Source organism: Oxyura jamaicensis, chromosome 18, assembly GCF_011077185.1.
Source record: "Oxyura jamaicensis isolate SHBP4307 breed ruddy duck chromosome 18, BPBGC_Ojam_1.0, whole genome shotgun sequence".
Classification (NCBI taxonomy): Eukaryota; Metazoa; Chordata; class Aves; order Anseriformes; family Anatidae; genus Oxyura; species Oxyura jamaicensis.
Window position 1 is genome coordinate 2,565,231 of NC_048910.1, and position 24,126 is coordinate 2,589,356.

The 24,126-nt window shown below is 51.2% G+C and overlaps 1 protein-coding gene across 3 annotated transcripts in view; it reads left to right on the forward strand.

The window, feature by feature from the left end:
• TEKT3 (tektin 3) overlaps nucleotides 1–24,126 on the forward strand; it is a 70,883-nt gene that overhangs the window by 45,165 nt on the left and 1,592 nt on the right. For 2 of the 3 annotated variants that reach the window (XM_035342625.1, XM_035342626.1), the window contains exons 2-7: nucleotides 19,108–19,715; nucleotides 20,233–20,316; nucleotides 21,660–21,730; nucleotides 21,946–22,089; nucleotides 23,299–23,521; nucleotides 23,693–23,847. In XM_035342625.1, coding sequence (XP_035198516.1) covers nucleotides 19,137–19,715; nucleotides 20,233–20,316; nucleotides 21,660–21,730; nucleotides 21,946–22,089; nucleotides 23,299–23,521; nucleotides 23,693–23,847 — 1,256 coding nt within the window. In that variant the 5' untranslated portion in view covers nucleotides 19,108–19,136. Of the gene's footprint in view, nucleotides 1–16,661; nucleotides 16,761–19,107; nucleotides 19,716–20,232; nucleotides 20,317–21,659; nucleotides 21,731–21,945; nucleotides 22,090–23,298; nucleotides 23,522–23,692; nucleotides 23,848–24,126 lie in introns of those variants that run through there. The other variant, XM_035342627.1, reaches the window with a different exon arrangement.

Sequence of the window (24,126 nt, forward strand, 5' to 3'; positions counted from 1 at the left end):
GGCAGTGACAAGGGAAGCCTCTTCCCTCGTGCGGCCCCTTGGCTCTGCAGGAATGCGCTAATTTCCACTGAACAAAAGCTTCTTCTGTGCCGAGCCTTCGCCAGCACTGCCTGAACGCTCCCAGTGTTTTCTGCTCGCTCTTTGCTCACACTCCTGTATATTTGCAGAGGACTTAGATTTATCTTTTCTTGTGCTGTTCTACTTAAACGGCATATTTGGGGCATGCCAAGAACTCACACTGGGGTACTCAAGAGCTTGTCTGGAAAAAGCATTTTCCCCTCCTTCCTCTGTTCATATAGAGAGCTGTTCACTGAAATCCACCTTGACTAATGCTACCAGGCAGCTTTTCAGCTGAAGACTTCACTGTGGCTTCCCTGCTCTTGAAGCATCTGAGCACACATTTGGCTCTGACAGAGAGAGCACTGAGATTTCAGGAGCTTTTCCTAAGAAAAAAGTTCCCAGCTGATAACTGCTGCCTTATTTACCAAACTCCCCGGTGACTGGTGACTCAGCTGCCCTCCCTGCTCTTTGATTCCTTGCAGGCAATTTCTGCCGAGGCAGCGTTATTGCCCTTATCTGGCTGGGGTGGTTGCGGTGCCTCTCCCCTCGCTCTGTGCCCTGCCGGGGGTCTGACAGGGTGGGCACGGCTGCTGGCGCCCGCTCGCCTTCCCCACAGCACGAGGGGAGCATCCCACGCACCACGCCGGGCTGCTGCTGTGTTATGGGAGCCGGGAGCACTTCGGGGCTGGGAATTCAGTCCTCATTCAGCAGCATGAATTTTAATCCCCAGCGGTGCTGCTTGGGGCAGCGGGGTGGGGTTTGGTGTGGCTTTCTGGAATTGAGGGGATGCAAAGAGAGGTTAGGGGAATGCCAGGGCTTTTCCTAGGAAACCAGAGTAAAATCACATGTGGGCTGCAGGAGGGTCAGTACGAGTCACCCTGGGAAACTCGTGCCAAGCACGTTGGATGTGCAGAGAGCTTCTTGATATGGATAAGCCCTGCTGCCCATGCTCCCAGGGCTCCTGGAGCCCCTGGGTGCTACTTGAGTTATTGAAAGCAGAGATGTGCTACTGGGGTTTGGGGATGCGAGTCCCACACAGACCTCTCAGCCTGGCCCCATGTGCCAGGACATGTGTCCTCACAGCAGGGGGGAGCAGATTAAATACAATTTCTGTATTAAAAGCGCAGTTTGTGTCTGTATTTCAAAAAGCAGCTGAGCCAAGGGCACGATGACCCCAGCGTGAGCAGTGCTCGAAGTGTTTGTGTGTCATTCCTAAAGAGCAGAGAAAGGGGAGCAGGATGCTCGGGGCTCCTCTCTGCATAGGAGACAGAAGTGGCACCAGCTCTGGCATTGCCCTGAAGCCCTTGCCTGTGTGTCTTTACACATGCTGGCACATTATGAGCCCTCCAAATAAGCTGTCTCTGGTCCTGAGGTTAGCTGTTATTGCAGGTGGGGCTCCTAGCGATGTGTCTCACTGTGTTTGCCCAACAATGTCCATCATAGTTTTATTTGATTACAATCTTGATGAAGCTTAGCCATTAAGTTTTACATTTTCCATGCTGTGTGTCATCTCCCTTTTCTGTTCTGGAAGCTTTCCAGGGACGGGGTGAGTCCCTCTTACATCTGACCGTGTTGCCTTTTACCAAGCTCCTTGTTGACAAGTAGGGATGGGAAATGCATGGGAAGGATGCAAAAACATGTCTTTGTTTTGTGGCTGGCCGAAAACTGAGCTAACAGGTGTGGTGTGTCCCTTCATGCTGGCACAGCACTGCAGCATTGGGTCTGCACCCAAATCAACCCTAATTTATCCGGGAAGCAGGACTCCGCTCCCTGGGATTAACGCAGGAATGTCTGCCAGTGGCTGGAACGTGCTGCAGAAAACCAAACCTGTGCATAGCTCCTGCAAAAGATAAAGATTTAGCCTTGGGCTGAGGAGGAAGGTCTTCAGGGGCTGGGCAAGGGGCAGAGCAGACACATTGGTGGGATAGATAGGCTGCAGGCAGGGCTGCTCCTGGAAGGCACCAGCCTGGCCTGGCTTCACTCAAGCTCTTCCTGACAAATGCAGCCTGATGTGAGGTGTTTTTTCCCTAAACTGCAGTGCCTGAATGTCTCACAATTTTTACAAATGGCCGAGGCAGACAGGCAGACCCCCACGCGCCATCACGCCTGGGGGGAGAGCACGTCGTCCGTCCAGCCGTCACGGCAGGGCACGTAGCTGGCGAGAGGGGCCAAGGCAGCATCTCCTCCGAGCTCTGCACCAGTGGGGCCTCGCTGGCTGTCATCTTCCTTAACGGCCTGGCCGATGGGGCAGGCAGCACCCCCCGCAGATGACCCAAAGCTGGGAGGAGAGGTTGCTGCCCCAGTGGGAATGGGTTGGCAGGAACCTGGCAGGAACCTTGGGCAGGGAGCAGTGCGAAGCCCCCCGGGATGCGCAGGGGGCACCCAGCTGGAAGCAGCCGGGCACAGCTGGGCTTGGGGTGCCACTGGGCACCAAGCCGAGCATGAGCCAGCAGCGTGCCCTCGCTGCACAGAAGGCTGACAGTGTCCTGGGTGTCCTAGGTGAAGTGCTGCCAGAGGGAGGTGAGCCTGCCCCTCTGCTCCGTGCTGGTGGGGCCACAGCTGCAGTGCTGGGTCCAGTTCTGGGCTCCCCAGTGCAAGAAGGATGTGGAAGGACTGGAGAGAGGCCAAGGAAAGGCCGCAGAGACGATTTAGGGACTGGGGCACCTCTGCTACAAGGAAAGGTTGGGAGAGCTGGGGCTGCTCAGCCTGGAGGGGAGCAAGTGCAGGGGGATCCCGTCCATGTCCATGGACACCCGAGGGGAGGGTGCAGGGAGGACAGAGCCAGGCTCTTGCCAGTGGTGCCCAGTGCTCCGGGCGGCTCCGTCTGACCACCAGGAACACTTCTGTGCTGGGTGGGTGTTGGAGCCCTGCACAGGTACCCAGAGAGGTGCTGGGGGCTCCTCAGAGATGTCCCAAAGCCGCCTGGACGTGGTGCTGGGCCCCTGCTGTGTCCCTGCTGGGGCAGGGGGTTCCAGAGGCACCCAGAGGTGACTCCAACCTCAGCTGCTCTGTGACCCTGGTTAGTGCTGCCCTAACTGCTCCACAGGAACAGTGATTATGGCCTGGGCACAACACTTCAGTCACGTTATCAGACCTTCCTTGATGTACTTTTGGCATGACTGAACCAGTTTCACCAGTAGCAAGGTGAAACCAGAGAAAGAACCCAAACACATGGCAGCAGAGCAGCAGCCTCGTGGCTTTCCTGGCCTCATCCCATGCCCTGGCTGCTGCGCGGCGCCTTTGGTAACCACGGCCTTGGTTCTGGGAAGCCGGTGCTCTTGCTGCGGAGGAGAAACGTGATGGGGCCACCGGCACTGGGCCAGCAGGGTAAAGTGCATGGGGAAGGCAGCTCACCCGGGAGGCAGTGCAAAAAGGGAGCTCTCCCTGCATGCCAGGAATCGATGGCTGCTGGAAGACAAGAGCGCTCGTGCTGCTGCGAAGGGGCCCGCCACGTGTGCTGCTGGGCTGCCCTGGGCTCCAAGCAGAGCCACATTTTTTTCCATGGCTCCCTGTGAAATCAAAGCGTTCAAATGACGTTTTGCACAGATCTCATCAGGTTGCAACCAGCACTGCCAAGACACATAAAAGGCCCATTGCAGGTTTTGTTGGTGTTGAGAAGGGGAAGATTTGCCTGTCAAGCCCAGCAGGAGTTAGTTACTTAATTACTTCCACGTAGAAGGGAGTGAGGAAGGAGCTCCTCCGAGCCTCCCTGAAGCCTCCTCATGCAAACTTTCGGGACTGGAGCATAAGGGTGGAAAAAACCTGGTGTGTTTCTGTCCTCAGTGCTTGTCTGCAGGCACAGCATTTTAGCAGCAGGGATTAAGAGATGGGTGAGAGCGGTTTGGGATGAACAGGATGGGAATATCTCAGCTTCTACAGCCACTCAATAATTGTTCTCAGAATATTTTTCCCTCTGAAAAAGCAGGTTAATTGAACTTAAGCCATGTGGTAGAAATGTGCTGACTCCAACAACATTTTCCAGTAGGAAAAAAAAAAAGTTGCAATATTTTGTTTGGATAGTGTCAAAACTTCAGCAGAGGCAGAATATTTCATTTCTATTCTGTAACTTAAATGAGTTTCATGTAATGTAGTCTGTAAATTTTAGTATATTGTCTTTATAGATTTTATAATTCCAAAAGCATGTAATACATAATTTAAGAAACATGTAGGAATGAAAGGAATAATGAAGAGTCAAAGTAAATCCACTGAAGTGAAACATTGTAATGGCCCTGAATTGATTGCTGAGGGGAAATTCATTTTCTTGGCAAATACAAGAATTTTAGTGGTGGTTAGTTGTATTTAATTTTTTTTTAGGCAGAGGCAGAGTCAATGTCTCCCTTAATGTCAGGATTTCCCAAGTAATGGGAATTGCAGTTCCAGCCAGCTCTGCTCAGGATGCAGTCTTTTTTTAATTATTCATTGGAGTCAGATATAAGGGGAGATAACTCACACAGGGGAAACCTGGGGCAACAGCACGGCTTTAAGGTCATGACACATCCCCAGGCTGGCCGGGGACACAGAGCAAGAAGGACGCCTGGCTCCAGCAGCACCAGGACAGGCAGACGGCTGCGGTGGGAGCGGTTGGAGTCTCTGGCCCTGCGGGGCTGGAGGAAGCTGTAAGGGTTTTTTACCATGATTTCAGTTTTCGCTCCCTTTGCAAACTCCAAACTCCTGGCGTTGGCCGGAGATCCCAAAAGCTCTTCGTGGCTTCTGGCTGTGCCTTGCATGGGCTCAGCCTGTGGCTGCTAAAGCAATAACAGAACTGCCAGGAGCCCGACTCGACTTCTGTTTCCTTCAGCTAGCAAAATGCTGAAATCCGAACAGTGTGTGTGTATGAATGAGGCAGCGCCAGTCCGGCTGGTTTGCAAGGGAAGCTGTGGGTGATGGTTGCTCACCTCCACTGAACATTGTCCAGTGATGGGGAGGGGACAGGCTGCTCCTGAGGAGCAATGAAATACAGCCCGTGGTCCAGAACTTGCTACCTCTACGTTTCTGCCGCGTGCTTTCTTCTGGCCAGTTCAAAGGAAGGTTTCACCACCAACTCATTTGATTTTATGGTGACCTTGTTCTGTGCAGGTCCTTGGCTTAGCTTGCTTTGGTGACATGGCCTGTGTTTGCAGGCAGGTTGAACAGACGTGGTTTTAGACAGTTTTCCAGAAATCCCATTGCACTGCTACCTGTGAAAAGCCAATCTGGTGTTTGGGACGCCCTTGAACATCTACCGTGCAGCCCTGGGGGAAACCTGCATTTGGGAGGAAAGGTGTATTTTGTTCTCAGTCAAATCTTTGAGCTGCTTTGTGAAGGAGTAGAGCTGCCGAGCTGCCCCATTTTTCTTCCCTGCAACAGTTTGCATTGTGTCCAAAAGCTGTTTGCTGTCCAAAAAATAAATAACTAAAGGGGGTGGTGGAAACTATTTTACTAAATCTCAAGTGAAGATGCTGCAAAGTGTTGCCAAGACAGAGGGGATGAATAAACCCCTCGGTGCATTGAAGAAATACCACCCAGCTCCCCAGAGCCTGGGAGAGCTGCTGGTGCTGGGGAGGAACACACCGTGGCCCCCAGTAAATGTTAAGTTCAGGAATAAATCTGCTTCACTCATCAGCCAGAGAATAAGGCCTTCAAACCAAAATGAAGTTCTCTGAATATCATTAGTCTTGTTTTCTTTAAAGGAAGGAAAGATCTTAATTCCAGCGTTCCAGCCTGGATCCCAAAATAGACGCCGCTAAGAATAGCCCAGCCCCGCCGCGGGGCAGGATGCTGCTGGCGGGGAAAGGGATGGGGAAGCGTGAAGTGCTTGCCCCGAACAGCCCGACATAATTGCTAAGTGATGGGCATCAGTTCCAACATCAGGCTGCCATCCCCAGGGCATCTTGTGCCCGTTCGGTGGACAGGCACAGCTCGGGGCTGCAGGTGGCTGCTTGGATGGGGACCAGTGCGGCAGCAGCTGTGGGATGGCAGAGCTCATCTTTGCAGAGCTGCTGCCATGCTGCCGGGGCTGTGGGCAGCTGTCGGGGCTGTTCCCCGCAGCGGAGAGGAACACAGATCTCCCTCGGAACCGACGAGGTCCTTCTGCCGAGATGCTGCCGAGCTTTGGGAGCGGCTCTGCCTTTTTCAGTGGGGGCAGGACTCCTGCTCCCATCTCTTTCTGTTTAACAGGTGCAAAGCTGGAGTACCTCTGGTCCTGGAAAGTTCAGCACGAACAAGATCAGAGGGATGGGGTCTGTGGTCCCACCCATTTTTTCCTGGAAAATATAGGGGTGTACCATCTGAACACTTTTGGCCTTACTGTTTCCCTTTTGGGGTTGCATGTTCATATGCAAAATGAGCTTTAAAAAGCAGTCTGGGAGCCAGAGGTGAGTTTCTGATATAACCTTATGACCCCAGCAATTGTGGCTTTAGGAGAAATACTTATTTTCATGAAACTCCTAATAAAACAATAAATCCAACAGCACAGGCAGGTCCTTCCACCCTTGTTTCCTTTCTTTCAGTGCTGGCAGAGTTCAATTCTCACAATTTATAAGTGGCCAGAGAAGTCAGGAGCTCAGCATCTCCTGGGGGTGCCAGCTGCACCTTCCCCAATCCTATCACACCAGGATCACGCCTGCTCCTGGCACACCCCTCCAGGAGCCCCACGGGAAGCTTCTCTCCAGGTGATGTTGGTGCCACTTCCCCAGAAGCTGACAGGTGAACCCAGGTGATATTCAGCGCTACATAGTGTGACCCCAAGAATTACAGGAGCATGTGATAAATATGTGATAAATGTGATAAATATACTGGTTTTACAGAACAGCATCATTAGATTAAAAGCAGTAACTTGGGGCTGTCATGTGCCTGGGCAGGGTTATTTGTCCTAATTCCTGAACTAGTTCCTGTGCACTTTTGGGGCACAACTCAGCTAATCTGAGGGTAAAAGTGTACAATGGGTCAGCAGAGCCACTCCCTGCCATGAAATGTCTAAGCAAGTGAATGAACTGCCTCTGTTCTTACAGCCCAGCTTTACATCTGCGACAATTTATGTATTCAGGTGGGTTTGAAAAATGTTGGCTGAAAACCAGGCAAAAATCACTGGGTTTGGCTATTGCTTACTCTGTATTTTGGGCTTTACTCAAGTAAAACTGGAGGTGGGTGTAATGAAACCATGCAGACCCAGATCTGGAAGACAGCTTGCACATAGCGCTGAAAAGCCCCCAGGAGCTGAATTGCACACTCCTGAATGAGGGAAAAATAATAACTGGAAAAATGTGAGCTCCACCGGGCTGTAAACCTGAAACCCTTTGGAGCTTGTTTGGGAAAAATCAGGCCGGGGAACGGAGCTCATGCCAAAATTTCAGCTCTGGGGAGGATTTGGTCTGGCCCGAGCTGCCTGCACCTCTCAAGAGGAGTGAACTCTGCGTGGGGATAAGGGAGCAAAGAGCCTTTTTCAGTGGCACAAGTGGCCCTTTTGGGCTTATCTGCTCAGGGTGGTGAGGGTGGCGCTAGTTGGAATTTGCTGTGCCAAAGGACTAAATGCTTCTCTTGAGGCAGCCAAAGGGTTTCGGTGCGTGCGATGCTCCTGTGCTCATCATGCAACTGCGAGGCGTGTTTGGGAGGAGGACGTGGAAGTCCTTACACAAGGCAGAGCTGTAGCACAGCAGTTAATAATTTCCTTATTCCCAGTGGCATTTGTGCCTCTCTCCCTTGTATTTGGTCCTGAAAGCAGGCACACAGGGTTTATCCACAACAGAGAATACACATTTTCGCTCTCACCTGGCAGTCTCTTTGCTAAGGAGTCTGCCCGTAGCTCGGCGCTGCCTCAGCCCCAGCAGGTATTGCGGCTGAACTGGCATCAGCGAGGAAGCTCCTGTGGGTGTCTCTGTGCTCAGAGGAGCAGTGGCCTTACTGGAAGCCCTGGGTTTCATTACTGGTCTCTGGAGCATTACTGGTCTCTGTAGGCACTCCAGCTCCTGGTAGTTGTTAGTGGCTGCAGACAGTCCAGGCAGGCATGGCGTGAAATCACTTCTCAGCAAAGGGTGGGAAAATGTAACTTTCCTGGCATACTTCTCTGGCTTTTGTGATTTATCACTGATCTTTCCTGGTTATTATTTGCTTTGGTATCCTTATCTGGTTTTATCTATTTTTGTTTAGTAGTAGAATCAGAGTGCTTTTCTTGCTTTGAAGGGCTGGCAGGCGAAGCTCCATCATGCTGTGGCTCGGGCTCAGCCATGGCAGGGTTCTCCCTGCTGCCCTCAGCTTCATTAGTGTGCTGAATTTCTGAGTGCAGGACTTCTCTGCCAGCCTCTCTCCTTCCAAGGACAGTTGGTGGCACTGGGAAAGCCCAGCCTGGTTCTCAGGTCGCTGGAGAAGCTGCTGTTAGGAAGCAGCAGCTCCTCTGGCTGGTCCCAGAGCAGGTGAAGAACAGCAAGAGGCAGCAGGATGTTCTCATTAAAATCAATTAGTGGTGTCCGGTGCTTGGAGATGCATGCACTTCTGATAGCACTATGTGTGAGCAGGCAGAAAGCATTTGTGTGTCCTATGCTAGCAAAAGTAGGGGAAAAAAACAGTTCCTGTGCAAGAGGAGCAGCGCTGGGCATCCAGCACCAGCATTGCCCCGCACCAGGAGCTCCTCGTGCTCCCTCGAGTTTCAGGAAGAAACAATGGGATTTAGAGCAACACTGAGAGGTGGCACGTCACTTTTAGAGATGCAGGTGGGAATCTCAGCTGCTGAGTGAAGCTGCAAACTGCAAGGGCCCATAGGTGCCTTTCAGAGCAAACCTGCCTGATGGTTCGGGGTGTGGAGCCAGAGGACTTTGCTCTGCCAGGCTGCGCCTAGCACGCCTCGGCTGTGTGCTCCAGACTATGTGACTTTCATCCTCTTGCCAATTAGTCTGAGCAATGCTCATCTCTCCAGATATGCCAAAATTAACTTTTTTTTTTCTTTTTTTTTCTTTTTTTCCTGAAGGCTGCTCAGAATGCACTCAGAAAGCACCTTTTGCTTAAACTGCTAGAAAATACATGCCACTTGCAGGGGAGGAAGCCCATCGATTCAGCCCTGCTTTCTGTTTTCTGTAGCAGGCACTGCACACTCCATCTGGCTAAGTGGACCACGATGTTCCAAGGATAAAAATTGCATGTAATATGAGATGAAGCATCAGGCAAAATATTTACGTAATCGAATCTTAATGATAGCGCTAAAGGTCTGCGGCGGGGCGCAGCGGCAAGGAAACGCTTCTCTTGCCAGCACGCTGGGAGCAGATAGATAATGGAAGACACTCACCATGATAAAAGAGTTTTTTTTTTTTTTTTTTTTAATTATTATTATTATTAGGAAATTTGATCTAGCAAAAAAAAAAAATCTATGAAATAAGTAATTTACAGAATCTAATGTGATTACAGCTCTCTTAATTATTTGTCAGCTGTGCATGAAAATAGTTTTGAGTAGTAAATGTCCCCTGTAATCCTCAAGCCCCTGTGGCTGCTGGTGTAAGGACAGCAGAGTGTGGTGCTGACCTGACCGCTGGTGTGTGCCTGGGCTGTGGCTGGGAACGGACCCAAATTCATCCCGGGAATGTTGCAGGATCCATCCCTGGCATCCTGGCTGGGGCTGTGACAGCTACCAGGGCCAGCTGTGAATGTGGCGGGTAAGCCAAATTTTCTGAAAGGACCAGGCAGTGTAGATCCAGGCTCCATTTCCAGTCCATGCTTAGCCAAGGAGGTAGGCTGCTTTGGTGTCCTTACGCAGCAACTAAATCGTATCTTGATTTCATATCATGTATCAAACTGGCTCTTAACTGCACATGCTTTATGCTCATCAGAGCTTTCAGTGGCCAAATCTGATAAAAGGAAATTTCCTCTGGAGATAAAAGTCCCTTGAGCTAACGAGTGATACTGAATAATAGCAACCACATGGAATTATTGCTTCATTTGCAGTAGAAGTAACTCTGCAGGTGAACACTTAGCTGAAGTGTTTAAACCACCTCTGCTCAGAGCCAAGCACAGACTGGGTGGTGTTTTTAAATAATTGTACTCATAAGCACTGTGAGTGTTTGGTGTGGGTGTCCAGAACAGAGCAGCACTGGAACCGTCCAGCCGAGGACTCCTGTGTTTTGGAAAATGTGAGTAACAGCAGCTCATATCTACATTGTCGAGTTCTGGCTGCAGCTGCAGGAGGTCCCAGGGCTGGTGTGTGGGGATGGAGAGGAGCGGGCATCCCCTGTGCATTTCCTCACCTCTGCACCCAGGTGTGAGCACCTGCTTGTACCCTAAGCCCAGTGAGGCAGAGGGCACAGAAAAAGGATGGGACGAGGCTGTTTTTGCCCTGAGCTGGCTGAGTTCCTCCGTAATGGCTGTAGCACACCCAGCACATCACCCGCTCGGTATTGCTGCTGTAGAAACCAAGCAGATGTGCTGAGGGAGCTTAAACACAGCCTCGGGTGGCTTCTGGTGCTGTGTCCATCAGGTTTGCTGCAGCAGTTCAGGCAAGGGGCTTTTACTGTGTTTGCTGAGGACATACTGAAATAGCTGTCCAGCGGGAGATGTTTTTCTTCCCCCTGAACTGGAAGAGAGCATTAGGGGTGGGGAAGGGAACCGCAGAGCTCCGAGCTCCTCGCTGGCACTGTGCTGATGGAAGCGCTACCAGGACCTCCGTCTTCCGGACCTCCCGCTCCTGCTGGGCCTGCCTGGGGTTAATTCCCTGGGGACGTGAGCCCTGCCGCCTGGGAAGCGAGGGGCTGTGTAATAAGGTGCTGCAGAGGGGCAAATCTTCTTCACCAGAGTCCAGTGCCACAGGGAAGGGTATTTAGATGGCTGTGGAAAGAGCATCCTGGCCATGCCACAAGGGACCTGAAAAGTGAGATTTTTTTATATTTTCCTCTTTTTAAAAGCAGTTTCCATGAGGCTGTTCTTTTTTCCAGATGACCTTTCTGGGCACTTCCATAGCAGGACTGCCTTCAGTCCTTGCTATTTCCTGAGGAGGTAGAAGCTGAGGACGCTCCTATTGGGACCAGAGACTTTGTGATCCTTTAGCTGTCTGTTAAAGAGTAGCCAGAATACGATGTCAGAGAAAAAAAAAATACCAAAGCTCACCCCTTCTCTTTCCAACCCAAAGCCTTGCCAAAGCAATAAAAAACTTCAAACAATAGCCAGTCATGACATAAACCAGTCCTTGAACAGCCTGCCAAAGTTCACCTCAAGAAAGTAGGTCCAAAAATAAACACCAACCTATAAAAAGCCCCACAGACTTAAAGATAGTCTTCCCATTGTGCTAATTGCTTTCACATCTGGCTCAGAAATGAGGAGTGTATATGAGCATGGAGAGGCCACCAATAACTTACTGCAGCTAGGCACAAAAGCATGTTCCTAGCATTAATCACACAAACCATCCATTTCTACTCAGCAGATCTCAGATGCTTAGGCTTAATTTTAGGTTTGTGTTTAAATTGCACTGAAATACTGAGGCTAGTGGGGATGTTAACAAACAGCACATGGTTAAATGCTTTCACGGGAGGGATGTTTCAAAGCGAGCGTAGAGAAACTGATTTCATCTCCCTTCCTCGCACTCCATCAGTTATGGGACCACAGTGACATTGTTTCCAAGTGGTTTTTGCCTGGCCTCCTTCTTCTAAAAAAGCCAGCCCCCAGGGTGCTGGAAAGTTGCACCTGATAAATCCAGGGCTGCACATCCAGATAGGATTCACAAGGAAAACTAGTTGAGGATGGTTTTATAAGTCATTTTCTGTGTGCCGGAGGTGGCCAAGGAGGTAACCCCGAAATGTGACCCTGTGCAGAAGCAGGGTCTTTCTGCAGGCTTGGCTGGGACAGGCACATGCTTAGCATTTATCTTAACAAACTGTACAGTGCAGCATCCAAGCTCACTGAAACGATTCCAGTTATTACAAAATGGAAGAACAAAACCCCGTCAGGCCCCTGGCAGGTCCCACGAGGAGCCAGACATGGTGTTACGCTCTGCATCGTCTGCTCTGTGCATATTTTTGTCTTTTTTCATGCCAATGTCTAGACCTTTTATATGAATGTGAACCAGCGGGTATGCGCAGGACTGTCTCGTTCTTGCCTGCGTGCATATTATTTGTTTGTGTAGCTGACTGAATTTTATAACAGTTTCACACTGGTGCAAACAAGCCCTTTGCTTGCTGGATGCAATTTGAGGCACATCTTTCCCACAGCTTTGGACTGTGCAACAAAGCCAACACAGAAAGCAAGACCCGGCCCCGCCGCAAGCAGCTACAGAGACACCCTCCCCCAGATAACTCGCTTTTATTTCCTACAGTTACTTAGGCACTGATGAGAAAATTGCCAATAAACGAAACTGTTGTGTTTTCTGAGTTCACACGGCTAGGATTACGTGAGTTATCTGCATCCTACCCTTGTGGACACGCGGCGTAGCCTGCCCTGAGCAGGCAGAGCAAGGAGCTGTGGTTTGGTGGTTGTGACTCATCGCCAGAGCTCAAGGGGGGATTTGTGATGATTTATTCATGCCACATTTATTGTTTGGAAAGCTCACTCATGCTACTATGGTTAGACTAAATAATTCATCTACCAGTCTACTATCTGATCTTGATCGGTTTCTTCTTCGTGAAGAGCCTCAAGGTGAAGATCACCGAGGAGGCAATTTTCCTTGCTTGGTATCTTTGGAAACCTAAACTTTGAGGTCAGCTTTTTAGCAGGTCTGACCTTGCTGAAGGACTAAGGATGGTTCATCCGAGAGAGTCGGGCTTGTCTATCCTCTTGTGCATCTCTTACGGGACTTGGGAGAAATGTGCCTTCCCCTGGACCATTCCTCTAATCCTAAAAAAGCACCAAGGGCAGTTCAGATAAAGGCCTCTGCAGAGTATAAAGGCATTTACGCTCTGCAGCTTTAGGCTGCAATGCCTAACCCTAGGGGAGGTTCATTCAGCTGTCCCACGGGTCAAGCTGGGAGCAGAGGGCTCCTTTGGCGCATTGAGTGCAGCTCCTGAGCATCGTTGCTCTGGGGCAGTTTTGTGTGGGGACAGAGGTAAGTCAGCATCGATGGCAAGTGCTTCTCCACACAACAGGTCCTGCTGGTTTAACTCAATTGTTTCTTTGGAGCCTTTGACAAATTTGGTGACTTGTTTTCCAGTAGAGGAGGCTGAACCTTCTGCTTTGGGGCAGGGCTGAGGCGGGACCTGCTCACCTCATCAGGACGAGGGTGGGCGGAGGTGGGAATGGCCACTCCAGCTCCAGGATGACCAGAGGGCAATTGGCAGGACAGGGTACTGGTCTGAGGTTTTGTTTTGCCCCCTCTCTGCAGCCTGCCCTTGTTCACTTGCAGTGGGCACAAATGTATCCCTTGGGTGTATTGATAGGAAAGTCAGGGTTTTGCTAAGCTGAAAGTCAGGGTGGAAAAGGAGAGGGGAACTTTGGCAGAAAATGCAGGTTCTGGGAAAGCAATCACTAACCACCTCTCATGTGAAAAAAAAAATACATGAAGCACATAGATAAAAATGATTCTCTCAGATAACTGCCACTGATTTGTGCAAAATATTTGGTGTATTGCTCACGTCTCTTTCAAAGCATCAAGGTATCTACAGCACGCTTCCACCTCAGAGAAAGAAAAAGTTTCACAACACACGTTTTCATCAGTTTTTCTATGAATAGGTCCTGTGTTGGAATTGAATGCAGGATGAGGCTGCAATACACACAAGATGTTTTCTCAAGCCTTTGTCACGATGGTTACATGCAGATGGGCCCACCTGCATTGCAGCATTAACAGGCTTGCTGATGATGTAGAGTTCATCCAATGTTAAACCAGAGCAAGGGAGGGGAGTCCGGTCCTGTTGGGGCTGCATTTTTGTAGCCGTTTAAGGAAACCAAAGAAGTGACTCAAAGGAGCTGGAATTAACCATGGATCTGAATTTGGCATTACCTGTCCACCCGCAGAGCGCAGAGAGGTGCTGCCAGCAGGTCTGGGAGCTGGGTTTTCTGAAAGGCCCCACCATCAGAATGGTGGCACTTCGAGGTGCTGCATGGCGCTTTGGAGGGGCCAGCAGAAGTGCTTGGGCTTCCCCAGCCACAAGGGAAGGACCTGAGCTATTCACAGGGCTGTTGGCAAAGGAAAGGGGATGAGCCTTACATGATCTCCAGCGGCCACACATGCCCAAAGCCACCTCTTTCTCCTTGCCAAGCTGCTCATCCTCCCCTCCATCTCCTCCAGGGTTGGTGTCCAACCCTGCAGCCCTCCTCCTGCTGCTCCCAGCCTCCGACACAGCAGCGAGTGGCTTGGCAGTGGCCATAAACATATTTTTTCACTGGCCATGTGCAGAGACCAAGGCATCTCAGGACTTGCCTGGAGAGTCCTTGCCCCTCCATCTTTTATATTCAACTCACAGTTTTCACTGGAACAGGATCCAGCAAAACCCTGGAAAGTCTCATGCATTTCCCAGCCAGATGGAGCCAAGAGCAGGACCCATGGGTGCAGCTCGTCCCTAGAAGCCAGCCTTGCTTTCACAAATAGATTAAATCTTGAAAGCTATTGGAATCCTAAAGTAGCCCTGGGCCAGGGTGAGCGTGTGCTGCCTGTGAGCATCCCTGCCCTGCGGTATGGCAGCACAGGACACACCACATGTGGTTTAATTTTTTTTTCAGTTCTTCATGAATTGATGTGTCTTTTGAAAAGTATTCTGCTATTGCATAGACAATAGATCCCTTTCAGGCAGATACAGTGTTTGAAGGAGAGAGAGGAACACTCAAAAGCAGAATAAAGCTCTGTGATGGAGCAATGTTCTGTGGGCTCTTTGATGATGCTGTAAAGAATCTGGATCTGGGTATTTTCAGAAAGGCAGCTTATGATCCCAGCTGTATTAATAGGCAGCGAGAATGCGGAGCTGTGACAGCAAGACTGACAGCTTTTGGCAGTAGATTTTGTACTTAGGTATCTAAATGTATCCCTTGCAATTCCAGTTTAGCCAAGCAGGCGAACCTGGGCTGGCACCGCTGCTTCACGTCAGCCTTGTGCTTCTACTCTTGTTTCTGTTTTGGCTCTGGGCTAAAATGGTCAAGGCTTTGGGACAAATGGTGTTCTCACACGTCCAGCAAATCTGGGGATGTCCCACCCAAACTGGGAGCAGGAGTTCTGTGATTTTAGTGAATTTGCTGTTGTTAGAGTCATAGTTGTAATTAAAGGACTGGGTTTAGATACTTTAATTAGTGGAGGTAATGTGAACTGTCCACTTAAATCGGTGTGGTATCTGGAGCATGAGGAGTATTGGGTTCACTTACTGGGTGCAGTTGGTAACTTCTTGCTCTGGAGTCACTCAGCTTGTGAATTTGGCAGTTTTACTCAAGCCTCACCTTGGTAGCTTTTAGGCCCATCATGAGCACTTGAAAAGCTGCTACAGAAGCTGTGGTGGGACCAAAGCTTCATCCACGTTGATGTCCTCACTGTCTCTCTGCAGCAGTGCTCACATTCTGCTCTGCTGCCACCAATGCATCCCTAGTCTGTCCCTGCCCTAAAGGCTTTACCCGTGAGCCATTTACAATGCCATCTAATTATTACTGCTTAATTCCAGCAAACGCCTCTGAGGCAGTGTGGTGACCTACAACCATTAGAGGCATCCCTCATGGTGCAGTGATTCACCTGAACCAGATCAGCTCCCGGCAGGGCGTGCAGGCAGGGATGGATGCGGGGGACACGGAGCTGGGCTGGGTCCTGAAGAGGGGCAGAGGCTGCCTGTCGTCTGCTGGAATGACCTGGTTTAGCTGCAGAAAAGCAGCCTGTGTGCTCCGCCTTTTATTTCAGTTTGATTAAGTTGATTCTTCACCCAGCTAAAGTAAGATGTGTGTTTAAAGTGAAATCAAAGCATGCTGAACTTTGTATACGCGAAGCAGTTGGACTGAATTATTTCTTTTGTCGGATCCTTGGCAAAGAGGCAAGGCTTTCTGCTCAAGAGAGGCTGTAAAGCATTTTGGTACCGTCTCAGTCTGCAGCTGCAATAGGTGGGAAAATGAGAAGAAACTGACAATAGAATGCGAAAGGACAAATGTATCAGCCTGAATATTTGACTTACCATCCGTGTTGCTGACAGTTAGTCTAAAGTGATAAAATGAAGCCAAAGGAAATGTTTTCCCTGAGTAAAGTGTGATGGTAGGGCTGGCCCAGGAGCACCAGCATGAACAGTAGGATGTCCGAGGGCAGCACAGGGTTGCCCAGGGGTGGGATCAAGATGCCCAGCACAGTCACTACATAGCCCAGAGGCTGCACTGGGTTGCCCAGGGGTCGCACTGGGTTGGTTAGAGACTGCACTGGGTTGTGCATCTAGGGCACTGGGTTGCCCAACAGCTGCACTGGATTGCTCAGGGCCAGCAGCAAGTAGCCCAGGGCGAGTACTAAGTTGCCCAGAGCCATCACTGAGTTGCCCAGGTGCTGCACTGAATAGCCCAGGGGCTGCACCGAGTTGCCCAGTGGGGGTAGTAGGTTGCTCAGGGCAGGCACTAGGATGCCCGCTGAGAATGCTGCATTGCCCAACAGCATCACCAGGTTGCCATAGCAGCTGCACGAGGTTGCCCAGGCAGAATCTGGTCACTGAGCACCCAGCGCCCGTAGCAACACCCCCCCAGGTCCTGTGTCCCTGGTGGCCACCGGGTGCTGGGGATGTTGCAGCACCCAGCACTGCTGCCACCCAGCCCGACAACACAGTGGTGAGTGACAGCCCCCAGGCACCCCCTGAGCACCCACCCAGGCAGCAGAGGTGAGCGTATGCTTTAACTGGGAGTAATGAGGGTGTTAAAAGTAGATATTTTTCCTAATCCCCTCCAGTTATCATTGGGATGGTACCTCTTATACCCCAAAGCATGTGCTCAGGTGGTCAGGGGCTCCAGAGCATCTGTGTTCAGGGGGTGGGGGGGGATAGAAAGTGTCACCTGGGGGCAGTTTATCCCAGGGGAGAGGCAGGAGCATTTATTTCAGCTGGAAATGCAGGGAAATACAACCCCAATCCATTCCCAAGGGCTTTTTTCTCCTTTTCTAAAGATACATATATCAGGATCTGAAAGGGAATAATTTACGTACGGGGTGGGAGCCAGGGAAGTTGTCTCCTCTCTGAAGGCTGTTTCTCAGGTACAAAAAGTGGCACTGAGCTGGGCGAAGCCCAGCAGGGACAAAAGTGCTGAAGGGATGGCTTTGTGGGAACCGGCACGCACAGAGGTTTTTGTTGGACCCGAGCACAGACATTTCGTCCTCGGTTCTGCCAGACTGGCCTCGTGTTTGCAAATGTACTTTTGTTAAACCCGAGGGTGTGAGTTTTCCGCTGCCTGTCCAGTGCTGCTTGGGCCAGGCCAGACCCCGGGGCCGAGGCTCAGTGCCCGCAGCTCTGCTGCCTTGGACTCAGGTACTGGGGCAGCCTGGGCGAGAGTGGCCAAAATTGGGCACAGCTTGAAAATACCATCCGCAAAGTTCAACGATTTCCCAGCTACAGGCTGTGCACGTTTCCCCTCTGACTCATCCCTATTTTCCTCTGACTAACCCTTGCTGCAGGACCTGTTACTCTCCTGTATGTGCCGTGCATTCATTTAATAGCTGCATTTTGCTCAGTGTTCGTATGAATGCATCAAACCATTGCGGGCACCGGAGACACAGCGAGTGTCACCCGCTGCCAGCAGCCCGGCGTTGCCACCAGGGTACAGGACCAGCTCATCTCTCCCTCATCCTTTTAAGCATTTTGGTAGGAAGCCATGAGTGGTTGTTGGTCCTGCCTCTAGCAGAGGTGCTCTTTGTTGCAGAGTTGACTAGAAGCAAAAAACCCTCTCTTTCCCAAGGGTTTTATAATTTTGAAAACAGGCCGGCCTCTCTCAGCTTGCCTACTCATGCAAATTGATCAGGGTAGCCCAAGAGGAGCAATTAAAGCTCATCATGTGACTGCTTGTGTGGACACTTTGTTCTAGAATAACAGCCAGTTCATTGCATGCAAATGGCCTATTTTTAAAGGGATAATGCGGACTGCATGCAGTAACAAACGGGATTTAGCAATGCCTCGTGTCAAAAACCCTGCTATCCATGTGCCTTGTGGCATGCTGGTGTCCCAGCCTTTCAGCAGGGCTCTGGCCATGCTGGGTGGGATGTGGACAGGATGGTGTTAGGGGCAGGACGTGTCCCTGTGCCACAGCAGCAGGCTATGATGGCCGTGGTGACTTATTCTGCCTGTGGGTGACACTTGCATCCACACAAGAGCTCCGTATCAAGCACAAGAAACCCTCCTGAGCACGTGTCCTTGGGTTAGGTGCTGTAGGTACTTTTGCTGGCCTTGTATTTCTGATCTCACCTGGCTGAGGAGCTCCCCCCACAGAGGGCACCCAGTGCCCTCACTGGTACTGGTCTCCCTGGGCTGCTTTGCTTTGGGTTACTGCCTTGGGTTGCTGGCATTTACGAGCTGCCCCCAAAAGACTGTGGGATGATTTCTCCTTTCCAAGCACATTTATTTTACATTGGCTGCAAAACAGACATTTTTCTTCCTTTGCAGATCGAGATAGATGCCTTTTTTTAAGTAAAATTGGTGGGATTTTTTTTCAAATTTGAGTGTAGTTCTGCACAGCTCAGGCTGCTCGTTTGAGCTTTTAATGCAAGTGAAGGCGCAGTGAGGACAGAATCCCTCACCCACAAATCACGCTGGGTTGGTAGCAGCTGCATGTCCAAAGGGACACAGCTATCGGGGCCGGTAATGGAACTTGTAAAGGGAAAATCGCATCTGGAGCATTGTAAGATCAGCAGATATGCCGGCCAAAAGAAACAAATGAACAGCAGAGAATCAGCAACTACAATTTCATTGGAATGACAGATTTAAAGAAATTGAAGGCATAATATCTGCCATTCTCCTCAGCAGCGATGATTTGTTTCTCTCTGCTTTTCAAGACCTGACACCAGATACTAACAACAAAGCCAAATCCTTGTATATACAAGTGCTTGGGATGCTGTCAGGAGGGATTTGCTTTCGACAGCTCTAAGCCCGTCTGGGCACTGTGTGGGTGCTGTGTTCTTGCTCTCAGTGTTGTACGTTGCAAGAAATGCTTGCTGAGTGTGACTCCTGCCTCCTCCCCCTGCAGGACCCCTACCCTAGGAGCAGCAACCAAACATGGAGCTCGTCGGCTCGCCCTTGACAGCAGCTCATGCCCACCCGAGATCGACACCCACCAACTTTCTGCCTGCCATCAGCACCATGGCTTCGAGCTACAAGAACCGTTTTCCTTACTACCCCTTGCCTCAGAGCTTCAGCCTTCCCTGGGCACCCAGCGCCTACTATAGGACGGCTGCCATTAACCCCACTTTGGCTCCCTTTTCTGGGAGCGCCCAGAGGCTCACCCCCAGCAAGATGCTGCCGTTCGTTTCCAACAGGACGTCCCTCTTCACCCGGTACACCCCCGACGACTGGTACCGCTCCAACCTCACCAACTACAGGGAGTCAGAGACGTCCCGGCACAACTCGGAGAACCTCAGGGTCGACACCTCCCGCCTGATTCAGGACAAGTACCAGCAGACGAAGAAAACGCAGGCAGAGAGCACCAAAAACCTGGGAGAGCGTGTCAATGACATTGAATTTTGGAAGTCGGAGCTCTGCCACGAGCTGGATGAGATGATCGGGGAGACCAACGCGCTCTCCGACATGAAGAGGAGGCTGGAAAGAGCCCTGGCAGAGACTGAGGCCCCGCTCCAGGTGAGCGCTGTGCCCAGCGGGCTGCACGCTGCAGCCTGCTGCTGAGACATCTGCAGCCGTTCAAACGTCTAATGAAGTTTCACTGGAGCCCTGTAACATCTAGAAAGTTTTTATTAAGGGACCATTCGTTAAGTTAGCAATAAACAAGCCCCTCGCCATCTGCTACACCCCCTATCAGCGCTTGCTGAGCACATCAGAACACTATTTGCTTAACCAAATATTTTTGTAAGCAGTGTATCCAACATCTTGAGCTGGGATAGGAAAGCCCGTGTCCTGCTACATGGCTCGGCTGAGGTCAGCTTCCAGCCAGACCCAGGTCTCCGCAGCCAGCTGCGGGTACGCCAGGGCCACGTGCACTCCTCATACGATGTAATGCTGATGTTGCAGCTCAGCTGCTTGTTGTCAGCTAAACCCTGCCCCAGACACGTTTTTCCTCTCTGTGTCCACCTCCATTTTTTTTCTATTACATTACTTGAGGAGGGGACCCTGTCCCTGCAGCTTGGCATGTCCCCAACAGGTCGCTCAGGAGTGCTTGCTCCACCGGGAGAAGAGGATGGGCATCGACCTGGTGCACGACAACGTGGAGAAAGAGCTCTTCACAGTGAGTCTGGCAGCACAGATCGCGTGCTAGAGCTCCTTCTGCCTAAACTGAGCTAACTGGCTCTTGGGCACTAAAACCCTCGGTCCCTTGGCCAGGGGATGGCGTGTCCATCAGCAGCACGCCCGCGTTTTGGGGTAAGACTTTCCCTAATAGAGAAAGGACTTGCTGAAAAGTAGCTGTATCTTTGTGCAGCTTGCAGAGGTCCTGGTCCCCCTTCAAGCAGTTTGTGTCCCCATCTTCTTGCCCTGTGTCCTGCACCCCAAGAGCCATGCACCCCAGAGCCCTGCCCGGACAGCACCCACAGGCATCTCAGCACACACAGATACAGGGGAGGCAGTGTGTGGCTGACAGCTCGTCTGCTTTTCCCAACTGTACTAGCCAGTCTAATAAAAATCCTGCATCTACCCCCAGCCTTGCCTTGCTCTGAGCAGTGCAGCTGCAGCAGGACTGCCACGCTGTGTACTTAAGCAGTACATTTTATAGAAACCATAAAAACGTGCACTCTTGCCTGCCTTTATATAGTCTGCTTTAAATTATGAATAAAAGCAAACAAGATGAGAGCTGGCACAGAGGATTGGATCCTAACCCAGGGTACAGCAAAGCACGATCACTGTGAGGGCCTCGCGAAGCTGGGAAGGAAACGGCAGCCCCTGGGACTGCGAAGCCACTGCTCTGTTAGAAGATTTTTTCTTATGAGTCAGGCCCTAAAAAATTAGCAGATTGGTTTAAAGGTCATGAGATTTTAGGAAAATAATCTGAGTTGGTATCTTTATAATGGCTGTTTGGATTTCAAGTGTTGAGGACCCATTTAGGCCGTGCATTTCAGCTGGTTGTTACAAAGAGAAGGGCTTAAAAATCACTTGTTTTGGAGCCTCCTGATCACCACCTCCAGGATCTGGGGCTGCACAAACGTGGTGGAGGTGTGCTGAGGTCAGGAGAGTGGTGAGCAGCACATGCCTTCCTCCTGCCTCATTCTTAGAAGTGGCTGGGAATTCACACTGAAGGAAAATCCATCTCCTTCTCCTGTTGGTATGGGATCTTTCCTGGGGTAGAAAAAATTCTAGGAGCAAAAATATGCTGATTGGGGATGGGGGTGTAGCTCATCCAGCAGTCAGACCAGGTTAGGATCCGGCCCTACTGCCACATTGTGGCATTAATCACCACTTGGAGCGGATGCCAAGATGAGAAAATGCTTGGCCACCCCCCAAAAGTCAGGGCAAATGCCGTGGCTGTGGCCATGGCACTGTCCTGTCCCCCTCCTGGTGCACCAGGGGCTGGAGAGGCCCGAGGGTATGAGTGTGACCAGGACCAATGTGTTGTTGTTGTGCTTTGTCTCTGCCCAGGAGGTGGACGTCATCAGGTCGTGCCAGGAGAGGATGCAGCGCTTCCTGGACAGGGCGAAAGCCCAGCTCGCGTAAGGGGCAGCTCCCAGCTCGTGGGGCAGGGCTGAAATGATTTGCAGCTGTAACGTGAACCCCCAGCAGACCCCCACCCTAACCCCGTCCTGTAGATGCGACCCCTTCTGTCAGCCCCATACAAACGAGCAGCGATGCTCATGGGAGCCCACGGTCCTGGGGGGAGCCCCCCGAGCCATGCAGGACGCTGACAGCTTCTCTTTCCATGCCAAAGGTCCAACAGGGCGGCCCAGCACGAGCTGGAGAGGGACCTGGCCAACAAGCAGACAGCCCACCGCATCGACGACAAGTGCCACCACCTGAGGAACACCTCCGACGGCATCAGCTACTACCGCGGGGTGGAGCGGGTCGATGCCACGTGAGTGCACTCCAGCGCGGGTCCCAAGGAAGTGGTGACACTCCTGGCATGGTGGTGGCTGTCCTGGCACGGCGCCGGCTGTCCCCAGCCCCTGTGCCTCAGTGTGCCACATCCAGCCCAGCCCTCTGCACCGGGCAGCACAAAGAACAAGGCTTGGAGAGTGAAAGCCAAATGAAATGCGTCCCACCCAATTAAATGTGATATCAGGGTGCAGAGATCAGCCTGAAAACAGATTCAGCTCAGCACCTCGATGCAGCTCGTTAGGTCCGTGCACACGTTGAAGGCTGCATCGCTGCTTCCCGAGTGCTCTTCATTGACATAAAGTCTGGGGGCTCACCCCTGCCGGCAGAGGGGCTGGCAGGGAGCTGGTGGCACAGAAGATAAAGGAGCAGAGAGCATGGTCCTGGGACAGAGTTCAGCTGCTTTTGGGTGCCAGGAATTCGGCTTTGGCTCTGCAATAAATGAACGATGACCTAAAGCAGCACTCGCAGAGATATGCTGCGATTGGCAAAGGGTTCAGGGGATAAATCTGCTGTGCACACAGACACATGCAGTTGTTGGGGGGTGGGGGGGGACACATGGATTGATTTGTTTTTTCTGGTGCTTGAATAATTCTTCACAGCAGAGCTCAGACATACTTAGACAGGCAAATGAATTGCAAAGGATTGATGCTGAAATTCAGAGGGGGTAAAATGTGCAGAGGATCAGCATGTTTTAAATGGAGCTTATGTGGTATTTGAGGCTTTTGTTGACCTTGTTCTGGACTGCTGCACAGGCGTGAACTCCATCCCAAGTGCACTGACAGGGAATCGAGTATTATCTAATGCTCGCTCAGTTTTGTATGAAATTGAGATAAGTTACGAGCAAAATGAGTCAGCTGCAGTCTGTGTGTTGTCACAGAGCTGTGAATCACTTGGCACTTTAAGCCATTAATGTGTAAATACAAGGTCTGATTAAAATCTCATTTTTTTTTCTAAGGGAATCTATTGTTTGTGTGAGCCTTCCTAATTATTGCAGAGTTGTCATGGACGTGTCAGTATTTGATAAGCTTTATGGGATGAATGGTGTCCAGATATTTAACTTCCATGTGGTCAAAGAGCACGGATCCCTGGAAGGCTGTGTTTAACCCGACCTGGTGGCATCCCTGCCCGCCCATGGGCAGCTCCGGCAGCATGGGGCCACCAGGGGCCTACCCCTTCTCTCTTGCAGCATCTCGGTGCCGGATTCCTGGGCCAAGTTTACGGACGACAACATCCTGCGCTCCCAGAGCGAGCGGGCGGCCTCCGCCAAGCTGCGGGACGAGATCGAGAACCTGCTGGTGGTGACCGCCAACGAGATGTGGAACCAGTTCAACAGCGTGAACGTCGCCTTCACCAACCGCATCGCCGAGACAGCCGACGCCAAGAACAAGATTCAGACCCACCTGGCCAAGGTGCCCTCAGCCCTTTCCTTTTTATGTAAAACAATCACTTCTGAGTGATGCCTCCCAAGCAAAAACATCCATGCAGACCTGGTCAGGGTCCGGGGAAATCGGAAACGATGCTGTTATTTGAGAATACACTTTTTAATCCTGTTTCTTGTACCTGTTTCTTTTTCATGCCAGACGCTGCAGGAAATCTTCCAGATTGAGATGAGCATCGAAGCCATCCGAAAAGCCATTAGGGACAAAGTGCCTCCGCTAAAAGTCGCTCAGACCCGGCTGGACGAGCGCACGCGGAGACCCAACGTGGAGCTGTGCCGGGACAGCGCCCAGCTGCGGTAAGGCAGGAGCATGGGGCCGGCAGCACCTGCGAAGGGTCACCAGTGGTGGCCCTCAGGAGCATCACGGGGTGACAAAACTGCTTGGGGTCTTTTTTTTTTTTTTTTTTTTTTTTCTATATAGTCCCTCTTTAGATGCACTGATATAATGGGAAGCACTGAGCAAACAACCCTGGGTGCTGGGAGAGCTTTGCACCCACGGAGGGCACCTCATGTGCCATTGCCACACCATGGCCAGGTACAGCCTGATGCTACCCCATGAGGGGCTGGATTGATCCC